Genomic DNA, 27,740 nt, shown 5'->3' on the forward strand with positions numbered 1-27,740 from the left:
ATAGATCTTGATGTTTTAAAGTACCTACATTTTGAAGGTATTCTATTTAAGAAACAGGATACAAATTATAAATAACAATTAGCTATAAAATAGGATATTAATTAAAATAAGAAAAGAAGTCACAGAAAATTATAAATATATTTCTAAATTTTACAGAAATATATGACCATATAAACACATTCCAGGCCCTTGGAAAGGGCTTGTACAGATGACGGGCTCTGAAACTTAAACTCTATCAGCTTCCGGGCAAATCTGACTCTGCATATATGTAAAACATTTTGAAGAGTTCTTCCATAAAAGTGTTGATATTTTTACTTATTTTTATTACTATTATATTATATTAATGGAAACTTTTGCCAGGGTCATTTTCTCAAGTGAAATAAAATATAATTAGTCTAACTGTTTACATATACCATCAAATAATATTGTTGCACTTAGTTTTCATAATTTTGGTTTTCTACCAAAGAATGCAGTTGCTTGACTTTTTGTTTGCTTATCAATTTGGAAAAAAAATTTCAATTCATATTAGTTTACTTTTCTATTGTATTTCTTTAAATTGATACATGAAATTCTTTACTTTAGGAAAAAAAGGTATTAAAAGTAATGACTATACCAAATCGGATTTAGATTATTTAATTTTATACTTCACTGTGCTTTTTATTGATGGTAGATTAAATATCTAAGAAAATAGACTAGTGAGAATCTTCCATAATTTTTAGAAAATCACATAAATTATGAGATAATCGTATTTTTGTGAATTTCAATATGTAGATGCTTGCTAAAATTACTTTTATTGCTATTTTATGAAAATATATTTTGTACACATAAAGCTAGGAAAATAGCTTTCACAATATTACAAAGTAAAAGCATACTAGCATAATCAGAATTAGAAAGGAAATTAATGTCAGTGTATATCAAAGCAATGTATATTACATAGAAAAACCTCATTTAAAGTATAGTAATACTGGGACCATGTAATTTAAAACTATGAATAAGAACATAATATGAAATAGGAAAATAAACTCGAATTTGAAATTTACCATTTTCTAATGGATGGGATTTATCTTTTGGATCATAACAAATGCCTATGGGTAAATACAGGCCTAAAATTCAGCTGTTTTATTCTGGTGTAGTCATACCTGATGTTTACTGCCTTATACATTCTGACTGATCAGTGCCTGTCCTCTATAGGTTGTTAAACATTGTGATTATTACTCTTACACCACTGATCATAGTCAATTAGTAGTAGCCATACAATTTTCAAAATTTTAGAAGTGTGCTATAGATTTTCCTTTTTTCCACAGTTCTCTTTTGTACTGCTTTGAAAATAATATAGGTAGTCAACTCAACAAAATAAATGGTTTTAGGTTTTTTCTATTGAATTTCCAGACATTAGTGCCCTGAGGCAACTTTTTAATGGTGTAGAGATTCATAAAGATTTAATCACTGAAGAAATATTTGTGGAGAATCTATTGGCAGCAAGATTATAAAGGTGTAATGGGGGTTCCAAATAAGTGCAAGATTTTGTCCCCAAATTCAGGGAGCATCTGTTACATAAGGACATAACTCTCAACCATGGCTGAGCATCAAAATCACACAGTTTAATCTACTTAAGATTGGAAAAATGCTGAGAAAATGAAAGATCAAAAGATTAGAAATGCTGAATCAGGATGGAGGTAAGGCATAGGATTGATGTATCCATATTTAAAAAAAACCTCAAAAGGTAAGTTTTATGTTTGGCTAAAATAATGGAGAATCAGGAAAGATGAAGATGGGTTAAGAATTGCATAATAACAAGGGTTCAGTTCTGGAGTCTGACCATTTGTTTGGATGCCAATCTCCGATCCCTTACTTTGGTTGGTGTCTTACTCTGTTGGACTGCTATAACAAAAGACTAAGTCTTGGTGGTATAAACAACAAAAATGTATTTCTCACAGTTCTAGGGCTAAGTCCAAGATCAAGGTGCCAGCACATTAATATTCTGGGTGATGGCCACCCTCTCGATTAATAGCCAGAATCTTCTCCCATGTCCTCACATCTCTGTAGGATAAGGGCACTAATCCTGTTCTTAAGGGCCCCACCCTCACAACCTAATCACCCCCCAAAGGCCCGCTATCACATTAGGCTTTAGTATTTCAACAGATGAACTTTGGGTGGGGCACACAAACATCCAGACCATAGCAGTTGGTGACCTCAGATGAGCCCAAGCTTAACATCAGCATATTCCAGTTTTCATATATATAAAATGGGGCTAATAGTAGTGCATTTTAAAAAGGTTGCTTAAAGGATAAAATCTGATAATTTAAATTATTTATCACAGTGCCTGACATATTTAAGTGCTCAATAAATATTGAGTTTTATAATAAGTATAGTGATACAATCCATGCTTCATGCAAAGTGGTGAGACAATCTTGCTTATTCAGAAATGCTGTTTGAAAAGGTGATTATAAAGTTGTGTATTGAAAGATATTGAGGCTGGAAGATTTTGCTTCTACTTGGAAGAAAGAGGAAAAAGTAAGAAATGATATGTAGATTAGAAGGGATCACATAATATGTTAATTTAGAGCATATCTACATTAAAAGGATTTCGTATTACAGAATAACACAGATAGCAAAATAAGATACTTTAATAAACATTCTCAAGATTATATTCTTGGAAAATGTTCACATCATTCGGTGAAGGAATCTGGATTATAGTAGATTGGGAAGGGCCAAGCTTTGTAGGTAGCTATACAGGAAAACACGTGGAAAAGTTTATTTCAAGTTTTATGAATAATTTAAAAAGTATTATTTGAAAATAGACTTTAAAAGACCTATGTGCAGTTTGGCATAAATGAATTTAAACATAATTACAAATATGAGATAATACTTTGGGTTTTTATGATTATTTCCAGTTATTCTTGTCCCATGAGGGGATTCATCTCTGTTCTGATTTGGTCTCCCTGGTCTGTTCTGCTTGTGAGGAGTCTTAATGGTACATGCACGTCCTGTGTGATTGTCTGCCTTGTGCTCATTAGGTATCTTACTATTACATTTCAGGTTGTCAAGAATTATTTTTGGCTCATAGTTTTTCTCAAAATTTCTTTAACTCTAATCATCCTGAACTGATTTCTGCACAGGTTTGGCTTTTTCTCATATTATACCCAGCTGTGTGTCAACTCCCTGCCTTAATGTTAACCTGAGGGACAGCATGGCCTTGCTGTTTGGTGTTTCTGTTCTCTAGCCTAAGTGCTCACCCAGGAGCCCTGTTTCTAATGGTAGCCCGTGGTGATGCAAGGGATGCTATCACAAATTGGTGTCACTCAGTGACGTCCTTGTTAGGGTTTAATCTCCAAATTCTCCCCTATCGTGCAGGGCATGAGGCTTTTCCTGTAAGTCCATGAGATGCCCCTGGGAGCTGCAGAAGAGTGGTATGATCAGTCTCATATAATATGATATGGAGGAATTTTATTTCATTTGATAATCATTAAGACAATATTATTCATCAGCTAAATAATCTGATGGCCAGAACATACAGTATGTTTCTCCTCTCCTGACCCACCTCCTCTTCCCCCTCTCCCCCGAAGCTCCCTCCTCTTTCCTCCCCAGTCCCCTTCTGCTTCTCCTCCTCCTTATTCTCATTCTTCTTCTTCTCCCCCATTTCTTTTTCTCTCTCTTCTTCTCTCTGTCTCTCTCTTTCTTGACTGGGAGAACATTTTCATTATTTTGAGGTCCATATTCAATAGCTCCATAGTCATTTTTTTGATTGTAATTAATCTGTAGTGAGTAGCAGTTAGAGGGAAGCTATTTTTAACAGAAATGCACATGGTGTGAATATAGGTAAAGTCAGAAACGTATGGAGTCAGAAACGTATGGAGTCAGAAACGTATGGACTCAACTCTAAGTCTTGCTCAAATAAAAAGAATTCATGAAAATGGAAGTTTTCAGGGAGCTGCCATGTAGGTCAGATTGTGATGATTCTCTGAGGATGGGGTCTTGGAGGAGCTTCAAACCTGTTCTTCTGCTAGCAGAGTTACGAAGCTGGTGGTCCAAGGCTTCCATGCAGCTCTGAAGAGAGGGAAGCCACCAGGCTCGCTGTCCTTGCTGAAATTCAGCCAGTTTTTCCAGTAATGCTGTGTGCGCTGGTGTGAGCCTTTGTCTATTTCCAGAGTTCTGAATAAGTTGATTATGACAGTTTTTGCCAGTGTATTCATTCCCTTTATGAAAGAGAAGATTTTCTGGTCTTTACTTTTCCAGAGGTGGTTCTTGGATTTGATTTTGATAAACAGCACAAGATTTTTTTAATCTTTTTTCTAAAATGGTTATGCATATTTTCCCCCATAAATTTGAAATGCCGTGGTTATTTTAGCTAATGTACTGATTATTTCTGGGAGGCTTAAAAAAATCCTGTTCTACTGATATGGGTATACATTTTATGTCTGAAACCACACTGTTTTAATATTTTTTTCCTAGGTAAAGATATAATTAAAGGATGTAAAACTTAATAGACAATTAAAAATGTGAAGAATGTAGTTAAGAGCTATTTGTTTTAGCTATAAATAAGAAAAATATTTTATACCTTTATTCATTAAAATGTAAACTGAATTAGAATAAATATGTGAAAATTCAGTTATTTTATATAAGCTCAGATATTTCAAATAAATACTGAGATTATACTTTTTAAACAAAACTTGTCTTGAGAAGATAGTAATTACAGCCTATAAAATCTTGCAACTTTATAGAACTAACAGTGATCATTTTGATAATTTAAAGATAATATTTTAATTTACTTTGCTCCTGAGTACATTTTTTTAAAAAGTGAATTGTTGAAATACATTTTAAGTAAAAACAGCTAATTTTATTTAATTTTACTTTTTTTCTATAGGACTTTGGAGATGATGGATCCTTATATATTACCAAGGTCACCACAACTCACATGGGCAATTACACCTGCTATGCAGAGGGCTATGAACACATCTATCAGACTCACATCTTTCAAGTGAATGGTAAGAAATGTGGGGGGTGTTTTAATTGCTTTTTGCTTCAGTAGGTATTCAAAGACTGTCACAGTTGACTAGGAAGTCTTCATTTTGAGTTTCAGGACTTACTGTTAATGTAAAACCCTTCCAATTAAAAAAAAGTGAGTAAGTAAATGTAATAAATTTGTACCACTTTTCTCATCATGAAACATTACAGAGTAACTCATTCTGACTGGAAAATTAAAGCATAGGAAATTTAAACTATTTTTTCAACTTTAGAATATCAACAATTAGGCAACTGTATAAATTTTAGAAACTGAAAAAATTAAGCATTTAAAAATTTTAGTTAGATCAGATGTTTAGTTGATCTTATTAGTGATATAGAAAACTTACTACGTACAAAGTTTTATAATCTCAATAATTAATTTAATGGCTTTAAATTAATTTAAAGCATTGGCCAAGTAGGCTGATATCAATCTTACAATCAGTGCTTTGTTTTATTTCTGACTTAATTCACATTCAGTTGAATTGATAATAGGATTGTATGTATGATTCATTAATACACACTAATTAATTTCCATACACATATATACATTAATTTACTCTATGGTTTACAAAAAGGAGGCAGAAACTTTCTTGGCTTTCTGTAGGAACAGCAAGATGGCTAGTGTGACTGGAATGAATTAAGAGGAGAGTGGAAAAAAGTTTGAAAAGTTTGGGGAGCTTATGGTTTTGTTACTGAATTAAGTCATATAGACTCTGCTACCCCTACCCGGCAGGGCAGGGTTCTTTTTTTTTTAAATTTTTATTGGAGTATAGTTGATTTACAATGTTGTTAGTTTCAGGTGTACAGCAAAGTGAATCAGTTACACATATACATATATCCACTCTTTTTTTTGTATTCTTTAGGGGAAGGTTCTTTTTCTGTTTTGTTCAAGCAGCCAATAATGAAGCTGCAGCTGAAATTGACAAAGCACAAGCTTTATTCAGTGACCAAAGAATGGAGAAGCAGGAACTAAGTTCCCAGATCAACTTCTTGCCTGCCTGGCAAAAGGAATTTAATTTTAAAGAGTGAAGGCAAACGGAGGAGGAATGAGACTAATGATGGGGAGTTATGTGCATTAGTTTACTGGGGAAGGGGCAGTGCTTTTTCGAGGGAGAGGGGTGCCACCCCCTTTTTATCTTCTTTTGGTCCTTAGTGTCCAGTCATGGCCACCAGGTAGGCGTGTCACTGAATATGCTAATGTAGGAAAATCAGCATACAATGGGATTGAGGGTCTGTTGGAGGTCAGATTTATTCCCATCTTGGTCCCAGCTAGTTCCATTTGTTTTTTTGTCGGCAGCTTCCTTTCTTATCTCTGGACCCTTTAACTTAAAGATTTATGTTAACTTCTGCTAAAAGTGGGGTTGGAGGGTTTTGAGCAAAGACTTAGAGCAGCTCTGGCAAAGTTTGAGTATACTTGACACTCTACAGAAGCAGATTTAGGTTTTGGTTTCTGGTGCAAATCCATTTGTCAGCTAGACATGGGTCAAGGCTTGGAAATGGACTTTCACAGAAACCAGTGAATATAACAAAGTGTGAAGGAGGTGAGGCTCGTTCCCAGTGGTCTCAGATGTTTGGAGTTGGATGTTCAGAGATAGCAACTGTCCCAGAGGACTCAGTCTTGGGAGAACAGGACAGGAGTGTGTGTGGGATGTTCCCTGTCTGGGTGCTGCATCCATGGGGAACTGGTGGTTGTAGGCATCCTGGCCCTTGTCTCCCTCTTTGCAGTGATTTTTACTGGCTAATGGCCTAATTGACAAAACTGATGCTTTGAGGTGGTGTTTTTGCCAGGGATCCTGGTCGCTCTCCGTTCCCTTTTCTCGCAATGGCATGTGGCTAACCAAAAGTTCTGTCTTTTACCTCTCATCCTCACTTCTAGCCCTAGTTTGTCCAGTCTAAGTACCTAGCACACTAGAGTTCTAGCTAGTTTGTAGAGCAGTGCAGGGTCCATGTTCTACCTGCATCAGAACCACAGGAAAAAATATCAAAGATTTAGAACCTGAGCTTCAACAGCACTCTCTGGAAATTTGATTTGAAATCTGCATTTTGATAAGCTTCTCAGGGACTTGTGATGCATGGTAGAGCATGGGAACCATTCTAAATTGATGCTCTTCTGAGGGTCTGCTCCGCAGTCACGTCCGATGTAGGTTTCTTACACAACTCACTCATTTGCCATGATCCAGCTGGAAAGCCCAGGAAGAAGGCTTTGAGCCAAACTGCAGGCATTTATGTTGTAAGATGTGCCTTGAGTGGTGCTGGGGAAATGTGGTGTCCCTATTTCATCCTTCCTGTGCATTAACTATTTACTCTGATATCAGGTTTTTCTGAAGATGGAATATGAGAATAAAGGAATAATGAGGTCTCAGAAACAGTGCTGCCTCTCCTCCACCTTCAGGCTTAGCATTATGAATTACTTAAGAGGAATTCAATATTAACAGTGATTGCCTAGACTAAGCACTGGTGCTTTCCTTTTCCCAGGAACAAAGATCCCTAAACCTGGGAGTAAAACCAATCTCTTCCTATTACCTCCTACTACATTTAATCTGCTTTGAAATCCTTGGTATAAATGTTTCTGTGAAGGGATGGGGTTTGGAAAGAGAAGCAAGGATATTATGTTTGTTGAAAGTGAACAGAGAGAGAACTGTGCAGTAAGTGGAGAGTCACTTGGGGTCAAGAGAGGGAATTTCATTTTGCAGATGTGATTATCTTTTATGTTGATGTGAATAGTCCAGTAAAAATGAAAAGCAGCTCATATAAGAGAAAAAGGGGAAAATTGCAGTCATCAAGTCTTTAAAAAGTTGATATAATCTAGTACACAGATGGAAGGGCTGTTCTTTGGAAGACTGATAGTTAATCTGTTGAAACAGGGAGGAGGACAGACAGTTTGGGAGCAGATGCTCAGGGTGGGAGCATGAGGAAGTCCTCTTTGCATTGCTTGGATTATTTCAGTGTCATGAGGAATAGTCCCCTACATACAAACGAGTTCCATTCCAAGAGCACATTTGTAAGTCCAGTTTGTTTGTAAGTCCAATAAAGTTAGCCTGGGTACCCAACGAACACAATTGGCTATATAGTACCGTACTGTAATAGGTTTATAGGTTTATAATACTTTTCACACAAATAATACATAAAAAACAACACAAAAAATAGAAAACATGTTTTAATCTTACAGTGCAGCACCTTGAAAAGTACAGTAGTGCAGTACAACAGCTGGCATCCAGGGGCTGGCATCGAGTGAACAGGCGAGAAGAGTTACTGACTGGAGGAGGGAGGGGAGGTGGGAGATGGTAGAGCTGAAGGATCCTCAGCAACAGGATACGGAGGGCAAGCTGCCATTTCACTCACGCCTGACACTGACGGCACAGGTTCTGGTTCCTTGCTGGATTCAGTTCTATCTACCCTCTTGAAAAAATGATCCAGTGATGTCTGGGTAGTAGCTTTTTTTCCTCGTCATAGATGACACGGTGGCACTGGGTTGCATTCTGAATGGCTGCTGCGACCTTCATGTACCGTTCTACGTTCAGGTCCTGTGCCTCAGAAACTAACAGTGCCTCCTCAAATAAAGAAAATCCCCTTGCCATTTCCTGCGTCGTGAATCTCTTCAGTTCTTCGGTTGCTTCTCTTCCTCTTGTCTCTCTTCGTCCTTTCCCTGGGCCTCCTATTCCCGGTGCTTCTTAGCAGTACCAGCTACATCACCGCTGCTTTTACACTTGCTTCCAGACATCCTGATCTTGAAATAAAGATACTGTGCTACTGTACTCTACACAGTCCTGTACAGTAAAGTACACAAAAGCACAACTACTTGTAGAGGATGCCCTTACGTGGCAGTGTACGCCGGACACCTGAACTAACTTATGTGATTAGACATGTGAATGCACATTCACATCTTTGAAAGTTCGTAACTTGAAGGTTCGTAGGTAGGGGACTTACTGTACCAACTATTGAAAGTGGGCAGTTTGTGAGAGCTTTAGTGATTTGAGGAGAAAAGTTGTAGGGAGGTAGGGTTATAAAAATAGCAGTATGTAGTTGGAATGTTGGGCACATCTTTGGGTGTTCTTGAGATGATATATATTAGTATATTTTCTTTCTGTTGTGGTTGGCTGCAAATTTGTAATCATAGAAAGAGGAGATTTGGGTTTACCAACATCTTGTTTTGTCACATGAGTACGTAGGAGAGAGACATTATAAATTTAAGTACATTTACAAGAGAATGATTATAATGATGGAACACAGAATAAATGGTAAGGTAAGGAAAGTTGTAGGTAAGGAAAGATGTGAGACCATGAGAAATGAGGAACGAAGTGAAAAACTGACTGGGGTATCCAAGTTGGTCAAATACTACTAGAATGAGGTACTAGAGAGAAAGAAATAAATGCAAAACCTTCCCTCAAAACATTTTCTGAAGGCATCTGGCAATATCTGTTTATAAGAAACACTTTTATTTAGGTCAAGCATATATAAAGGAGTATATGGACCATATAAGATCTGACAGATGTTTAGACAGCCCAGCTGTTCTTCTAAATCTGACTTGCCAGTGTGCTTGCCTTAGCTGAGAGGGAGAAATGAAGTATAGACTAACACTAATTCATCAAATTCAACCACAACCGATAAAAAGCAACCAGCCTTGTTCTACTGCATTTTTATCAACTAGGGAAGACAATAAGTATATTTCGAGGATCGTTTTTAATATTTAAACCTATTTGAAGAGGCCAAAAACCTGGGTAGAAAATGTATTATGCATGGATCAGTAAGAGATTATCTTCAGCTGCTGTAACAGACACCCCAAATAACAGGGGCATAAAGAAGATACCGGTGTGGTGTTCGTACGTGTAAAAGAAGCCCAGATGGTGTGGCTCAGGATGGCAGCCCCGCAATGTCATCACTGTCCTATGCTCCACTATTTGTGGTTAGAACATTGTTTCCTTTCTCAATGTTTTCCAAATGGAGGTGAAAATTCCAGCCGGCATTTTCACATTTCAGCAGGGAAAAAGTAATCAAGAGGGAGGAAAAATACTTCCTGACACCTGAGAGCCCGCTTTTAAAAGAACTTTAATGGAAGTGCCGACAGTAACTGCCATTGACCCCCTAAATGCAGAGACTGCTAAAGATGCTTCTTTGACCTTGGGGTTTGCCATTCACAAGGATGAAACGCTCAGCTATGTAGGAGGAAGGGAGGAAGGTGAGAATAAATACTGGGTAGGTAACTAGTTGTGTTTATCACTTCATAGTAAAATGTTTAGAAAGGGTAGAATTAGCTATAAAACAGCAGCCCTACAAGTCATTTGCTAAATAAGTGATTTGTCGCTTTTCTTGGTGTTTCCTTTGGTTTTATATTGTTTATATTTGGCATAATAACTTTAAATGTATGCTTTGTGTATAAATAAGTGTAGTAAACTTGAGGTCACTCAGAACAGTTATAGGCCAATAACAAAAGAATAGTTGAGAAGGAGCTGTGACCCTGAAAAATACAATGAACACGCGAGAAAATGCAAATTAGGTAGACAAATAGCACATTTATGGACCCAATAAATCTCTAAAACTAGTTTAACTCATTTTTCAATCTCTATCCACTTTTCAGAAAAGGTTAAAAAGACCTTTAGAAAATCAGGTTTCCATAGGGAATTTAACATATTTATCTTAACAATTTGTCAGTTAGCTATAAAAATAAAATATATTATTGATTACCATAAAAAGCTCTGCAAATACCACAAGTCATTGGAATTTGTTAAAGAGTGTTTTTGAAGTGCAAAGTCTATTTAAATATCCCTGGGTGCGAGCCAAATAAAAGTCTATCAATAGCCCTTTTTCTTTTCAAACAATGCGAAATTAGGTTATTGAAATATGAGAGTGCTTCTGTGTCCTTGTCAGAAGAAACATTATGTATAAATCAAAGGAGCTTGACTCTACCAGTGGAATTCATTTCATGCTTTTCTTTTTACATAAAGCAAATCGGCTTTAGATCTTCAGCTTAGGATACAGAATGTATGAAATTTTAAAAGTCATTCAGTGTTTACACTACCCTCTGGGCAGAAAGCTTGTCCATATTAAAAAAAAAAACCCATATGCATGCTGTTATTTCTCCCTCCTTTATTGTTTAAGACCTCACACGTAATATCAAGTGGATTTGTTTTTCTACTCATGTCAGAAACTTCTGCACAAAATTTCTGGTTCTATAGGATGTCTATGTAGAACACCTCTATTTTTCTCCTTCAGAATTTGGAAACATCATTTGGAGCTAGCCATATAGACATCAAAGCATCATCTTCTTACGGATAAAGCTTTTTAGAAAAAGTGGCTTAAGTCTGGACCAACAGTGGTCTGCTTCTTCATGCATCATAGAATTGAACTTCCAGTTTCAGGCAGCCTTCCCCGCTAAGCTTTCAGCAAGGACAAAGCACAAATGGGAATATAACCTTCCTGCAGGCAGTAAGGTCCGGAAAGCAGGAAGCAAAAGGCCGAGTGCCTCCTCTCTCTTCTTCCCACTGTGAGTTACTAAAGGATGAGAGAGAGAGAAGTTTTGAGGGTCACTCTGGCTCAGTGATTCTCTAACTGTGGTTTTTGAGCAAGTAGCATGAGCAACTTATTTTATTTTTATTTTATTTTTTAAAAACATTTTATTGAAATATAGTTGATTTACAATGTTGTGTTAGTTTCAGGTGTACAGCAAAGTGATTTAGTTATACATATATACATATATATATTCTTTTTTGATTCTTTTCCCATTATAGGTTATTATAAGGTATCGAGTATAGTTCCCTGTGCTCTACAGTAGGTGCTTGTTGTTTATCTGTTTTATATACAGTAGTGTGTATCTGTTAATCCTAAACTCCTAATATATCCCTCCCATCCCCTTTCCCCTTTGGCAACCATAAGTTTGTTTTCTATGTCTGTAGGTCATTTGTCTCTTTTTTTAAACTGCAAATTCTCAGGGTTCACCCATACCTACTGAATCAGAGGGTCCGGTCATGAGGTAGGATGATCTGTGTTTTATAAACCCACCTGATGACTGATGATAAAGTTGGAGAACTACTGGTCCAGCAGTTTGATTCCCCAGAAACATGTGAAGCAGGAGCATATGTCCTTCCTCAGATTCTCCAGCTCTATTCTCTTAATTTTGACTTTAAAATAAGCATATCGAGATCTCAGGGAGCGGCTGTTTCTTGCGGGGTTGAGATCCGACATGTATCAAATCAGTTTTGCCCTCAGTCTCGATGATTTGCTCCAGGCCCCACTCGGGCCTCCTCAGCTGTGGCGGACATCCCCTGACGGCTGGTCATGCAGGAGTTTGTCTCTCTTCCACTCTCCTGAGGACTTTATTTGACACAAGAAGCTTTATCAGCCTCACTTCAGGTAGCCCAGTTGTGCCAGGGATTGAATGCCCCCAGGGACAGTCCTTAACCAATGAGGAACACGAGTCAATGGGTAAGAAGCCCAGCACCCGCGCCTCAGTGGGAAGATTCTCAGGTGCATTGTACCTGATTCCTCAGAGTGTCCTCACCGGAATTAACACTTTTTTGTGCTATTTTTCTTTCCTCTGTCATACTTTTTCTACTCTTTAACTTGTGCTTCCTGGGATCATTTCCCAAATCAACCATCTGAACCTAACTTCTTTCTCAGAGCTGAATTTGGGGACACTCATAGTTAAGGGGTGTCCTTAACTTAATGACTGTTGCTTCCCTTTTGTATCTCCCCCCCTGAGAGCTACTGGTGGGCACTCTGTGTTTGCTTCCAGAAGGTTTTTAAATATGATAGAACAGTACATTACCTCATTAACTCCAAGGCCTAAAGATTCTTTCTGTTATTTCCCATGCTAAATTATGTGCAGTTACACTGTTTAACAGAGCTCTTCAGAGCTTCTGCAATTAGATTAAATCGTGACATCAAGATACTCCAGTTACGCAATAGTGAGAGCATAGACATGCTCACATTTTAACAGATAATCTAATTATTAAATTCCCAGAGAGAAATAATACCTCAAAGATTAAAGTTACAATGAAATTAGTCCAAAGTAATTAATATCCAAAAGTAAATTCTTCTGCCCTCGTGACATAAAGTCTAAAGAAAGTCTGAAAGTTTTAAGGACAAGTAAAATCTAAACAGTCATGTCCCTCCTTAATTTCTTATTTTGCTTCCTCTCGGTGAAGCAGTTTCTTGAAGTTCATAGTTTGGGGAGAACTTCAACATCTCTCTCCTGGGCTGATTCTCACTGGATTTAAGTGTACCCTCATGCTGTGTGTTTTCAAATGGTTGCATCTGTTCTCTATTCATTATTTCCTTGTATTCTGCCTTCTGTTGGATTACATAACTTTTAGAATTCTGTTTTTTCTCCACTATTAACTTATTAGCTATGGCTTTTTGTTGATATTTGAAGGTGTAAGTGAAAGCTTTGTTTACAATATACAACTTTAACGTATTGCCACGTATCTTCAGATATTTTACCACTTCAAGTATAAAATAAGAACTTTAATACAGTATACATTGATCTCTCTTTTTTCCATTCATTGTGGTAATATTGTCAAATATTTTACTTCTATATGTGTTATAAACCTCATAATACATTGTGTTATTTTTTTCTCTAAATAGTTAAATATCTTTCAAAGAATTAAAAAAACACAAGACTTTTACATTTGTCCTTTCTAATTCTCCTCATTCTTTCATGGAAATCCAAATTTCTGAATTTTCCTTTAGCCTAATAAACATTATGTAACAATGTGAAATTCAGATATGCTCCTGATACATTTTCTCAGCCCTTGTTATTTAAAGATATTTTAATTTTTTCTTCATTAAAGAATTATTTCTGCTGGATATTGAATTTGGAGCAGATAGTTTTCCTTTTTGTTTTCTTTCAACACTTTTCACATGTTATTCTATTACCTTTAGGCTTTCATGATTTCTAATGAAAACTCTCTTATTTCTAGTTTTTTTTCTATTTGTCTTCTGTTTTTGCAATTTTCTCCTTTTCAGTGGGTTTCAGCAGTTTGATTATCATGTGCCTTGGTTTTTTTTTTTCTCTACTTAGATTTATCCTGCAGGGATTGCTCAACTTGAATTTTTGGTTTACATTTTTCAACAAATTTGGAAAAATAAATTGTCAATTCCTTTCAAACAGCTCTCTCCCTCCATTAGGAATCCCATTACCAATATGTGTTATTGCTTACTATTTTCACATAGACCACTAAACTCTGTTCATTTTCCTCTTCAATCTTTGTTCTTACTGTGCTTCAATACAGATGGTTTCTGTTGCTTTGACTTCAAGTTCACAAATCATTTTTGTACGTGTCTAGTCTGCTATTTATCCCAACCAGAGTATTTTTGAAATTTATTTCAGATATGGTATTTTCAACTCTAGGACTACCATTTATTTTTTCTGATCTGCATTTATCCCCCATTTTTTCATGTTTTCCTTTAAAACTTTCAATCTTTTCATGCCAGATATTTAAAAAAAATTTTTTTTGCTAATTTCATCATCTCTGAAATTGTCTCTATTGACTAATTTTTATTTGCATATGAGTCTGATTTTCTCTCTTCATGTCTGTTAAAGTATTTTTAAATTGGATGGTGAAAATTGTTGAGAGAGATTTGCAGGATACTTTTGAGAAGTATTGATTTTTGTTTTGACATTAATTTACCTGTATATCAGTTTCATACTTTAGAGTTTTTTAAACTCTATTTGATTATTTCTAGAGTAACCTTTATACTAAAAGTTTTTCATTAACCTTCTAAGATTCATTATTTCTGGAGTCTCTATGAGCTCTCCAATCTGGTTTTTCAGTTAAGTCTCTCCAGTCTGAAGTCTGATTAACCCAACTCATATGTCGCCTACCACTATGTAAGCTCTTGGAACTTTTAGAATTACAGCTCCCTGGTTTTATTTCTTGCTATAGTAATTGAATTTTGCCTGACTTTGTGAAGTTTTATGCTATGCATTGAACCAAAGACCCCGAAAACCCCTATTAAGATTCCTGGAGCTCTTTCTCAACGTATTTCTCTCCCTTTTGGTACTCTGTCCTGCAAATTCCAGCTGCCAAGCTTTCCTGAATTCCAATATCTTTATCTTTAGTTCATTGAGAACTTTCGATTCCCCTTCTCTGCATCAATATCAACCAAATGCCTTTTGGCTGCTAGCTGAGGCAGTTCTACAGCTCATCCCACTTTTTTTCTTTTTGCCTTATTTCAGGAACCATAGTCCTCTGCTGCTGGTTTCCAATATTAGATAACTGTTATTTCCTGTGTATTCTATTTATCTGTGGCAGACGGTTTATCTCATTAATTTCCATCATGATCTTATACCTCATAGGAACCATTCTTAAAAACCTGATTGGTTACATTAGTTAAAGGCATGTTTTCTTATGACCCTCATTTGTAAAAGTTCTGAAAGTTAGTGGATATGGTTAATGTAGACAACATCAAGAAAATATCAAGTAAACTTAGAAATTACAAGTAATACTTCTTTGTTCTCAGAGTTCAGTACTTTAATTCTGTCCAAAACCACAGCAGTCACTCAGTAGTATATGAAGGAAGGGGAATGACAGGAAAAAAAAAAAAAAGTTGGTTTTGCTGTGGAAAGATACGACTCTTTCTGTATCAACTGTCCAAGGTTAAATAACTTACATTTAATTGATAAAACCCACACACAAATAGGTTAGTTTTGTCACTATATGTGGAGAAAACTTGATTTTTATCTTCCAAATAATTTTCTTTAGTTTTCTTTAGTAATAAAAGATCAGTTTTAGCAGGCCTAAGGCCACCCACCAAAACCTACCGTTCCCAGATCTCTTTGAAGCTAGATGTTGTCCTGTGACACATTTTGGGCAAATGGAATGTGAGGGTAACTGATGCATTTACTGTCTGAATTATGACCAAAATAGGAAAGCTATGTGCCTGCCCTTCCTCTTTTAACTGTTTCTGCTTTTTTGGAATATGGGTCTGGTGGTGGTAGCTTGGGGAGCTATTTTTAATTTGGAGAAAGTCATGCTTTGATGTTTGCAGAAGAACTAAAATAGAAGGTGCCTGGGTGTGATAGGCTGAAAATGTCTTAACAAAAGCCATTCACATCCTAATCCTTGGAACACGTGAATGCTACTTTAAATGGCAAAGGGGACTTGTATACGTGATTAAGTTAAGGTTCTCAAGATAAGGATATTATTCTGGTAGGCTCTAAGTATGATTATAAAGGTCCTCATACAAGAGAGGCAAGGAAGCCAAAGAAAAAATTAGGAGATGTGATGGCAGAGGCAAGAAGTTGGAGAGATCTGATGAGTGAGTAACAGACCAAGGAATGTAAGTGGCCCAAGAAACCAGAAATTGCAAGGATGTGGAGTTTCCCCTAGAGCTTCCAAAATGAACCAACCCTGCTGGCACCTTAGTAAAACTTATTTTGGTTTTCTGACATTTAAAAATGTAAGAAAACAAATTTGTGTTGCTTAACGCCACAAAATTTATGGTAACATGTTACAGCAGCAAAAGGAAATGAATACGTCATGTATGCAATGAGAGCAAGTTACCCAACCATCATCTGGCCACCTACAAGGCCTTATGTCTTGTTTAAGCCAAAGTATTTGGTTCTGTGTTAAAACAGCTTAATCCATGTCCACACTATGAAGCCACCATACCCCTTTATGACCACATATCAGGATTTATATCTTATTTAAGCCACTGACAGTACTGTTGCTCTGTTTATTCCAGTAGTTTAACCGACATCCTACCTTCATTTATCACGTTGATTCTCATTTCTCCTGCAGTCCAGCTGTGGGTTTATGGGGGGCTCTGTTTCATGCAGCCATCCAGGGATCCAGGATCAGTCTCGCTGCAGTCCATAATATCATATGAGACAGTGCTGCGGAATGGGAATGTCCTTGCTTCAGTCTGCGAACTATTTGCTACCTGGTGATGAGATAAAGTATAGAAATTATGAGTAATTTTTAAAATTTTTCCAGTAAATTCATACTGCTACATCATCTATGAAAGGGGTCTTATTTTCTGGTAACTATAGAAATGGAAGAGGGAAAATATCTTCAGCACCACAGATAGTTTTAGAATCACTTCCCCAAGGCCTTGGAGCCCTCCACTGGATCGTCTGCGTTTAACAGACAGTGAGAGAGACATGTGAAGGATCATAGGGCAGGCCTTGTGGTGGCAGACAGTACTTTTGCTGCTTATCAGGACTCTCAATTAGTACATTCTATTGTAGAGGAGTCTGAGAGAGATAAACTGGGACTGGGCTCAGAAAGAAGAGGGAGTACATTTAGTGTATATCTAGCCTGATTTTGCCACAAGAGCCCAATAGTCATAAGCTTTCTGGGAGAAAGTGCAAACCGTACAGTGTCCCCTTTCTCAGAAAAACAATGTCAAGACAATCACATAGCCCTTGGGAACAGGCGTTTTTGGACCCAGTGCCCTGATGGAATTACTTGCATTTGTGAAACCAGCATAGGGATTACACCAAAGCCCCACACTGTTTTAGCTGGCATATATCCTCTAGCTGATTCTGAAACAAAAAATGAGATGAATGTTTTTGGAGACTGTGCCTTTGGGGGCTACTGCCGACCTAAACCTCCCGTGAGCTCCACAGTGTTTCATGTCCTCAGTCTGAAAGTTTTGAGACCTTGTGCTGTATTTATTTCTGCTACGTCTCTCCCTGTTTCTCATGCTCTCTTGTTCGTAATTGTTCCATGATTTCTTTCAGGAGGGATCAGCCCCTTCTTCTGGCTCTTTGCTTTCTCCTTTGCTAGGGCCGTGTGCTAGAAACAAGGGTCTTCCTTCGTGTTTATTGCTCTCTGCTTTATGGCCCACACACTGTTGTTCTCATATATTTCTTTATATATAGTCCTGGGGGATCTGTCGCCGTGAGAGATGTGAAAATATTGCATCTGGGTCTGCCAAAAGCATTCACAGTTCAAACAAATATTTTCCACCTTCTCCTTACTGATTTGAATAATCCCACCCAGGGGCTGTTCTTCCATTAGAATGGTATCTGACTTATGCCAAGACGTGATCCATCGTTATCTTCCCTAGAGTCCTTTTAGTACGTTTCATCTTGGCTGTGTTCCCTCAGAGTCCTAATTCCAAAGATTGTCTGGTCATGTGCCCTTAGGTACAGAGCACAGCTCCATGAGCACCTGCAGTAGCTGTCACTTTGAAATGCATCCGGGGGTGCCAGGAGAATTTTTTACTATTCCTCTGTCTTTCTAACATATTTTTGCACGATTTGTGTAAACACTTGATAGAGATTTATGAACTATTATTCTTATTTTTCAGTAATCCTACCTAACAGTATTATTCCTATTTTTGTGTATCCCTAACTTCACATTTACGAGTTAAGTCACATCCCGTCTCTGCTTAAAATGCTGAATTGGCTCCCAGTGTCACTTAGATTAAAAACCAGTCTCTTGAATGCATATCAAAACCGTAAGTGTTCTGACTTTGCAGTATCTTCCTATCACGTTCCTCTCCCTCTTGCAAACTCCACGCAGCCGCTCTTAATGCTCATTGCCTTTCTGTCCTGAAATAAAACCGGTTCGCAGTTGGCTACTCCCTCTGCCTGAAGATACTTTGCCAAATCCCCACGAGGCTTAGTTTCAACCACTTTCAACTCTTTGGTTAAATGTCCCTTTCTCAAGGAAGACTTATTCAAAGTACACAGTTTAAGATTATGACAAATCCTCGCCTTCCCACACTTTTGGTCCCTCTCAATTTTATTTATTGACAGCACTATTTCTAAAAAGTTGTGTACATCCTAGCATACTATTAATACTGATTTTTTTCCTCATATCTCAACATATTTGAAATAGGGATACATTCTACAATATATGGTTATAAAAACAATGTGCCTATTAACGGGCAACACTTTCTTCTTTGTTAATGGTATATAAATAATAGCATGTTAAATTTAAGTAAATAAGGTAAATATTTATCTAATATGTTTATAGTTCATTTTTGTTCTTCCCTCACTGGAGATTTCCTCTCTCCCTCTCTCCCTCTCTCCCTCTCTCCCTCTCTCCCTCTCTCCCTCTCTCCCTCTCTCCCTCTCTCCCTCTCCCCCTCTCCCCCTCTCTCCCCCTCTCCCCCTCTCCCCCTCTCCCCCTCTCCCCCTCTCCCCCCTCCCTCTCCCTCCCTCTCCCTCCCTCTCCTTCTCCCTCTCTCTCTCCCTCCCACTCCCACTCCCTCTCCCTCTCCCTCTCCCTCTCCTTTTACACACCTGACACTGGGCCTTGAACCTAGTTAGGACTCACTAAATATTTGCTGAATGAATGCACATTAATAGATGAATAACTTTCTCATTAGTTCCTGGTTCTGGATTCCTTTGAAGAGTTACTTTAGCTTTTGCTCTCTGAGATTTTTCCACTCTCCTCTTCTGACAGATTGCTGGAGACCACCAGTGGTTTTATTAAATAGACAACTAAATCATTTCTTCATTTTCTAATGATAATTTACTTTAAGAGAAGTTAGTCCTCAGAGCTGCCTCTCCACAGTGTGTGTGTGTGTGTGTGTGTGTGTATGTGTGTCTGTGTGTATGTGTGTGTGTGTGTTTCTGTGTATATGTATGTATGTATGTGTGTGTGTGTATGGACTTTAAGATTTCATTTTCCTTTTCATATCTGGTGGCTTCTCTGTCCTCTAAGATGTTCTCCTAAGTAAATCTTTCTCTCTAACTTAATCACTTTCTTCCTTTATTTTGTTTTCAGTTTCTACTACTAGTGCCCTGATGAAACATTAAAGTATGTATTTTAAACCACATCAGGTCCTCCTTGACACCCTGGGCAAACCTCCTTCTTAGACACAGTGGAGATATGAAGCTTTAGCTGCTGTGTTATGCTTTAGTTTTTAATGCTTTCATTGAGTTGTTTCCCTATCCAGCCCTTGATATTTATTTTTCTAAAATAGGTACTTTTTACTTTGTATTTGTTTGTGAATATATACTTTTTCTTAGGGTGAAGACACATTGTAGACCTCTGCAATCTAAAGTCATGACCAGAGTTTATACAAATAAGGAAACCAGAGTACTTGTTACTACAAAGCAGTGGGCTGGTCCTTGGGAGCCTTTGAACAAGCCCTTCCTCACAGAATTTAGCCCTACAAGAGCTCTCCTTTGTAAATAAAGGTAGTTAATGGAATTTGGGCAGTTTAGTACTGCCTACCTAGGGCTGCTACTAATAATTTAAAGCAATAACCTACACTTAATGCTTTTTAACACTAATGAAAATTAGCTGCCTATGCATTAGGAAAAAACCCACAAAAATGCTGCCTACAGAGCTGGTTGAGAAACATAGCAAAAGTCACTTGCTGATCCCTAAAAAAGGACCTACTCCTGCTTCCACTGTGATTGAAATTTCAGACCAAAGTGCACCTGTGCAGTTCAAAGTTGAACCATGACAGCCCATACACAGGGCAACCTGCCTCCCAATGTCTGTGTTTGTGAGACACAGCCCTCCTGCATAAACACAGCTATTCACTTATGGAAGACAGTCATCCAATGGGATCAAATCCAGCTAGCCCATATATCTAAAGCTAAGACCTAAAGCTACCCGCTGAGGCTACAGCATATAGAAACCACCTTTTTTACTAGTGTATAGTTTTTAAACAATCAGCTCCAAGGCATATACCATCAGAGCTAAGTTACACACTAGAGCCATTTCAAAAATCTGTGATCCCTTCTCATATGACTGTGTCAATCACAGGTACTCTGTGAATTTCTCAAGGTTTCCTAAAGCATCAGATGTGGAGCATTTAGGAGATCAGTAAATAACACCACTCCAGACCTCAGCACGGAAACAGGGCTGAGACCCCTGATGATCTGTTGTCAAGAGAGCAGAGCAGACCCACAATATGAAAAGGGATAGGCTGACTGTGCCCAGTCATTCTCAGAGCACACCAAGCAGATCCTTTGTCCTCCCCCCTCTTGGTGACTTAGTAAGAGCTAGAGAGAGGTGCCGCCCTTGCTGCATGAAGCAGAGATGTGTGCAGTCTTTTGCTGATCAGGGCAAATTCCTCAGGTAGATGACTCATTCTCAGATACTGTTGTTTTGTATTCACTTAGGATTAACTCAGATCTAAATTCTTTCAGCCAGAATTCTTTTATGGTGTAAGTCAACAGGCGTATGTACTTTTAGGTGTAAATGAATGTACTAAGTCTTGTTTTTGATATTGCAAAATTATTTTTCTTCATAAAATTTCAATCTGCTTATATCTACTGGCATATTTAAATTAGTCTGACATGGTTTACTGGACTAGTTTACATGGGTCGATAGGAGTGATATTTCTTAGACTACTTCTGTGTATACAAGGACTGGGTAATGTTACAAAACACTCATGAGGTAGCCAGCACTTAAAGAACTGTATAATGACTAATTAATGTAATGACACTTGTATAACAAGAGAGTGGAAAGAAGGTTAATGTGATAATGAGGCTTATTTGATCTTAAAGATTTAGCATGAGGGCACTCTCAAGATAGCTTAATTAGGTTTTAAGTACCTTTTGCAATTTGCATGTGTACTTGTTAATCCATATGTTCTAAAAATACATTTTACTTTATTTAAATTAAGGAATTTAATCTCTTTCCCTGTGTTGTTTTACTCTTATTGGTGATGGTGTTTTCTTGAGTTTTGCACTTAATGTGTATTATTTATGATTGTTTTCTTCTATATTATGCTTAAGTTGTAGCTCACTTCAAAATAGTATAACATTTTAAAATTGCAAAACAACACCTTAGCATAATTCAGGCAGTTATGACAAGTCATGATGTGACTCTTTTAACTAATCTTTAAGTCATTTAGCACATTTTATTGCACTGTACAATGTATCAGTAAATTTGATTTCATTATCTGACACCTGTGTCATTTTTAAACTTGACCAAATGGAAAGAACATTTTAGAAATTAACAATGAAAGAAAATCTCATTTCATTCATTTCACTCTTTCATTCATTTGTAGCACCAATTCAGTCAACAGTATGTTGTTTCCTGGTGCTCTGGGAAATAAAGAATTATACATTCACATTCTGCATATAGGTTTTCATGAGTTCTCCAAATTAATACCTTTTTATGCTTTGTTTATACTTATAAGTGATTATTACAATTTACTTTTTCATAATTATAAACTTTATTTCTTGTAAGCTTCATATAAGTGGTATATTACCCCATGCTTTTTTTTTAAGTAATGCATATTTATTTTATCATGTCAAGCAATTCAGAGGTACGTGAAGGAAACGATAATCTTCCTCTATCCTTTTTCTTAATTTTTAAAAGTATTTTATACAGTTTTTAAAGGTTACTTTCCATTTACATTTAAAATAAAATATTGGCTATATTCCCATGTTGTACAATACATACTTGAGCCATGCTTTTATTTATTTATATGTTTTTTTAACATCTTTATTGGAGTATAATTGCTTTACAATGGTGTGTTAGTTTCTGCTGTATAACAAAGTGCATCAGCTATACGTATACATATATCTCCATATCGCCTCCCTCTTGCATCTCCCCCCACCCTCCCTATCCCACCCCTCTATGTGGTCACAAAGCACCGAGCTGATCTCCCTGTGCTATGCGGCTGCTTCCCACTAGCTATCTATTTTACGTTTGGTAGTGTATATATGTCCATGCCACTCTCTCACTTCATCCCAGCTTACCCTTCCACTTCCTCATGTCCTCAAGTCCATTCTTCTCTAGTAGATCTGTGTCTTTATTCCTGTCTGCCCCTAGATTCTTCAGAACCATTTTTCTTTTTTTTAATTCCATGCTACCGTATGTGTTAGCATATGGTATTTGTTTTTCTCTTTGTGACTTACTTCACTCTGTATGACAGTCTCTAGGTCCATCCAGCTCACTACAAATAACTCAATTTCGTTTCTTTTTATGAGCCATGTTTTAAATCAACATTTCCTTCAGAAACTTTATCCACGATGATAAATGCAGCTCTATTAAAGTCTTTTTAACAGTGGTATCCTATGACATTGTCAGAAGATGCTACAATTTATTTAATTTCCTGCAGATATACAATTTATTTACATGATTTTTACTGCTCATTCCTTATTCTTTTGTAAATGCAGTTTCCTCTGTAGCGTATTAATCTTAAAACCATCAAGACAGGAGTTACTAGCATGACAGGGGTCTCTCGTTTTCTCTGGCTGATCTAAGTCAGATCCTTTTCTAAGGCTGAAATCATGTTGCATGTTTTACATGAATGTACCAATGAACACTGAAGCTCACAGTAATCAATTCCACCTCAGGCATCCTGCATTATTAGTTATTTTTCATTAGAAGTTATTAATTTGATTTTCATACCACATTTCCTTTAGATGTTTAATGTATATGAAATATTGTAGTTAGATGTCTGAAGAACAAGAGCCATATTTCATAAATTCTTTGCTTTCTCTATAGACATAATTTTGTATTTTGCAAATAGTGAAAGTAAACACATATTTATTGATCTATTTTGTTTACTGAACTGGAAAATGTTTCAGTATACTAAATTAAATGATCAACTAAATGGTGCATTGACTGGTAAAAGTCAGCCACTCTACATTATAACTGTGAGATTTGTTTCTCAAGATACGCCACCCTCACAATGATGAAATCAGCCATTGGACTAATCTCACAGCAGTTTAGGTCGTTAAGTAAATGTTCTGGTGGCATAAGCAAGGGCATAGCTCTTAACCATACAGCCTTTTTGAAATTTGAGGTGTCAGACAAATCCAAAAAGTTGTACACAAAAAAAAAATTGCATGCAAAGGAAGAACTGTTTCAATGCAGGCCAAAGAGACATCTGGTTTGGTTAAATTTTCTTTTAATACCAGGATTGCCACTCATGTAGATAGATAATTAATTGTAGGTGAGAGTCAGGGAGAAAGAGTGGTCCTGCAACTAGCATTTTTTCCTCAAAATACTACATACGTATTTTTAAAACGTATTTATTGACATTATATTAAGTACAAGGTAGTTTATATTTGGTGGAGATTAACAGGCAAGCATACGTCTGAAAGTTAATGCCACTGAAGACTCCATATTGATCAAGTGCTAAAAGATGTTGTCATTGGTGTTGCTAATTATGATGAATATGATAAGGAGGACAGACAAGGTATGCCAAAAGGAAATGAGAGACCAGCATGCACTGGAAGGCTCTGGTTATTTTATTGTTAATACGGCAGCCTGAGAAGCTCTTTTTGCTTCCATCTCCACATTTCCAGTTAACATAAATTCATTTAAATAAGCTTTGCCAGAAGGTAAGTAGAAAGTTTGCTATATAGTATACTGGCAACTATAATAGTGACATGGAAGTATGCTTCGTGACAAAATACAGATAATTTTGCCTGTCATATAGTTGCATGATAGATTAAAAATAGAAAATATATCATTTGTGATTATCAGTAATGCTCTATACCTATTACTAGATAATTTATGCTATTAAATTTTAAGAGTTTCCTCCAACTCACTTTTGACTTAAGACCATTGATTATTTGAAAAGAAAAACAAGTAATAAGCAAAACATCCAATGATAACCCCACTCTGACAACTACAACAGACATTTCCCCCACAAATGCCACCATAAGTCAGAATGTCTTAAAAAATTAATAATAAAAAAAATTTCTTAGAAAACATCTGGTATATTTTGTGGATGATTACAATGCATTTGACAGTAATTATCATATATTAAAATTGTAAGTATCAAGAATCTGAAAAAGAGTGGGTATATGTATATATATAACTGACTCACTTTGCTGTACAGCAGAAACTAACACAACATTATAAATGAACTATACTCCAATAAAAATTAAAAAATAAAATAAAATTACATTAAATTATATCACTTTTGAAAGTGAATATTTTAAAATAACACATCATTATGTCAAGTAAATAATACATTTTTATTGAAGGTAAGTTTTGCAGAAGGCAGAAAATATATTATTTAATCAACTGATGTATTTTAGCAAGTGTTTTGTTATAGTGTCTCCAAAAAATACAGTAAATAGTAGTGCCATCTATTGATAAAACTGAAAACTACAGTTTCTTCTTAAAGAAAATGAAAACTTTTACTTTGGAATATATATCTCCAAAAATAATAATTCCTTATTGTTATGACTATTGTAAATTATTATTGTGTCACATCAAATACTGGAACTGTGTTAAAATAATATATGTGTATGTGTGTTTGCATATGTGTGTTCGTAAATATTGGTTATGGGTTTAAGTGTAGTTGGGTTATTTAATCATTGAAGAAAATTAAATTTAATATTAAATATTTATTTTCTGCTAAAAATTTTAAGTAAGAAATACCTATGTAGTGAAAGAGGAAATACTGTCTTTATTCTCTTTTAATATGCACAAAATATTTTTAAGATGTAAAAATTTGCATGTGTACTTCTTAGGATGCACTCTGACCATTTTAATATTTATTTTTCTTTATAATTTTGATTTTATTATATATAATAATAGCCTACTATTTGGCAAACTCTTAAATTAGATTGGCTAGTCTCAATATAGTACAACTGACTAGAACAATCTATATGCTATCTGGCTAAATTATCAGGGTGAAATTGAATAGTTTAGAAGAGTTAGGTTAAAATATATATCTACTAATAAGTGACAAGATTACAGAGAAGAAAGGAGCAGAAAGCAGTGCTGATATCTACTGACCTGTAGGGTATGGTCAGATTATATGTTGCAGGTGACAATTGCCCAAGGATTAACAGCAGCAGAGGAAGCAGTGTGCCTGACAAGAGCAGAAACAATAAAGTCAAGCACAGACTTAACAGGGAGGAATTAAATGAAGGCTGTGGTGACATTAGCTGCCCCCCCCAGCATGTTATGATGGTGACAGTTAGCACATAAAGCTGATATCAAGCTCTTATTCATTCATTGACTCACATGCATGTAATTTATCTACTTTATAACTGCAGGTTGAGATCTATTATATACCATGCTGGATTCTGAGGACCCAGTAGTGAACAAATGATAGTTATATTCTTCCTAGAGGAGTTTACTATCATTTTTGATGCCCAGCCTCCCGTATATTGAGTACAACCTGCCTTTCCTTCAAAACAGTTTGCTGCCATTGGTCAGATATTATCCTAAACCAAGAGATGTATGATGAGCAAAATATAATGGTACCATAAAGCTACAATAATCAAGATGGTGTGATACTGGCATAGGATAGACACAAAGATCAATGGAACAGAACTGAGAGAATTGGAGAAGGGAAAATGGATGTAAAGTTGGGAAGAGCAAGGAAAATACACACCTGTGAGCATGAAGGGGAACCTAGGATACTGGCCTGGTACCAACGTCAATGCTCACTGCTCCAGCCTTGATGGGGTGAGTGTCCTGAGATTGTACAGAACCAAATGCACGCCATGCCCAGGAACCAGCGAAGCTGAGGGGGGCCGAGCAGTGGCAGGCCTGGCTGCTACCCCACACTAGCCACACCCACCCCAGTTCTGCTGCCCTGTGTGTGAGCTACAAGATCACACAGTGCGCTGCTCCAGTATTCAAAATGGCCTTTGCTTGCTTCTGCCCGCCAAACCTTGGACAGAACTAAAATTATAGTTACTCTTTTGCCACATCCTAACTGGAAACATACAAGAAAGGGAATTCTTGGAAATGAAGTTCAGCCCAGCCAAATTGAGACATTACGAAGCCACTATTAATATTTTTTTTTACTTTTTTTCCCACAGAAAGGTAATATATTGTTCTCACTGTTCTTCCCTTCTTTTCTCCTTTTTTTCTTTATATTTTTTTGAGTTATAATTCTCATACCATAAAATTAACCTTTCTAAAGTGTACAATTTAGCATGTTTTGGGGGTATCACCAGAATTGTGCAACCATCATCATTGATTCCACAACTTTTTCACTTGGCATTCACTCTCAACTTTCCAGCCCCTGAAAACCACTGATCTATTTTCTGTTCTATGTATTTGCCTATTCTTACACTTTACATCTATCTTCCTTTCTTAAATGTCTGCGCTGTGAACTTAAGCTACAGAATCAGAGAGGAAGACAACAGTCTAACAGAGGCTGTTTACTCAGCTCATACAATTGAACTGTGTAAAGTGAGAATCCTGCAACAAATCCAGGTAGGTAGATAGATAGATAGATGATAGATTAGATTAGATAGATAGATAGAATCTACATATAATGTATATAATTATATATCTATTATATATAGATAGCTTTCTCTGTATACACACACACATGCACACACATATATATACACACACATATGTAATATCTCTGTCAGAATGCATGAGAAGCTGGTAACATTTATTAGTTGCCTCTGGAGAGAGGGAAACTAGATACCTAAGAGATAGACATGAGAGGGAGACTTTTCATGGTATATTTTTTCTATCTTTTTAAACATTCAATCATGCGAATGTATTGTGTATTTATAGATTCATCTACGTTGTTGTGTGTATCAATAATTGGTTCTTTTTTATTGCTGAATAGTAGTCCATGATATGCATGTTCCAGAATTTCTTTAGCTCTTCACCTGTTGAAGGACATCTAGGATAATTCCAGCTGTTGTCTATTACAAATAAAGCTGCAAAAAATATTCATGCACAGTTTTTTATGTGAACATAAATTTCAGTTCTCTGGGATAAAGACTCAGATGGTTAGTTGTTGAGTCATATTGTAGTTGCATGTTTAGATGTTTTTCAGAAACTAACAAGGCGCCCACACCATTGTATATTCTCACTAGCAATGTATGAGTGATTGAGTTTCTCTGCATCCTCAGCAGTATCTGGCAT

General features: G+C 36.6%; 1 protein-coding gene across 4 annotated transcripts in view; it reads left to right on the forward strand.

Moving 5' to 3' along the window:
- Positions 1 to 27,740, forward strand: part of FSTL5 (follistatin like 5) — a 676,350-nt gene that overhangs the window by 503,975 nt on the left and 144,635 nt on the right. For all 4 annotated transcript variants that reach the window (XM_067737033.1, XM_067737032.1, XM_067737031.1 and 1 more), the window contains exon 8: positions 4,865 to 4,985. In XM_067737033.1, coding sequence (XP_067593134.1) covers positions 4,865 to 4,985 — 121 coding nt within the window. The remainder of the gene's footprint in view (positions 1 to 4,864; positions 4,986 to 27,740) is intronic.

This window comes from Pseudorca crassidens, chromosome 4, assembly GCF_039906515.1.
Source record: "Pseudorca crassidens isolate mPseCra1 chromosome 4, mPseCra1.hap1, whole genome shotgun sequence".
Taxonomy (NCBI): domain Eukaryota; kingdom Metazoa; phylum Chordata; class Mammalia; order Artiodactyla; family Delphinidae; genus Pseudorca; species Pseudorca crassidens.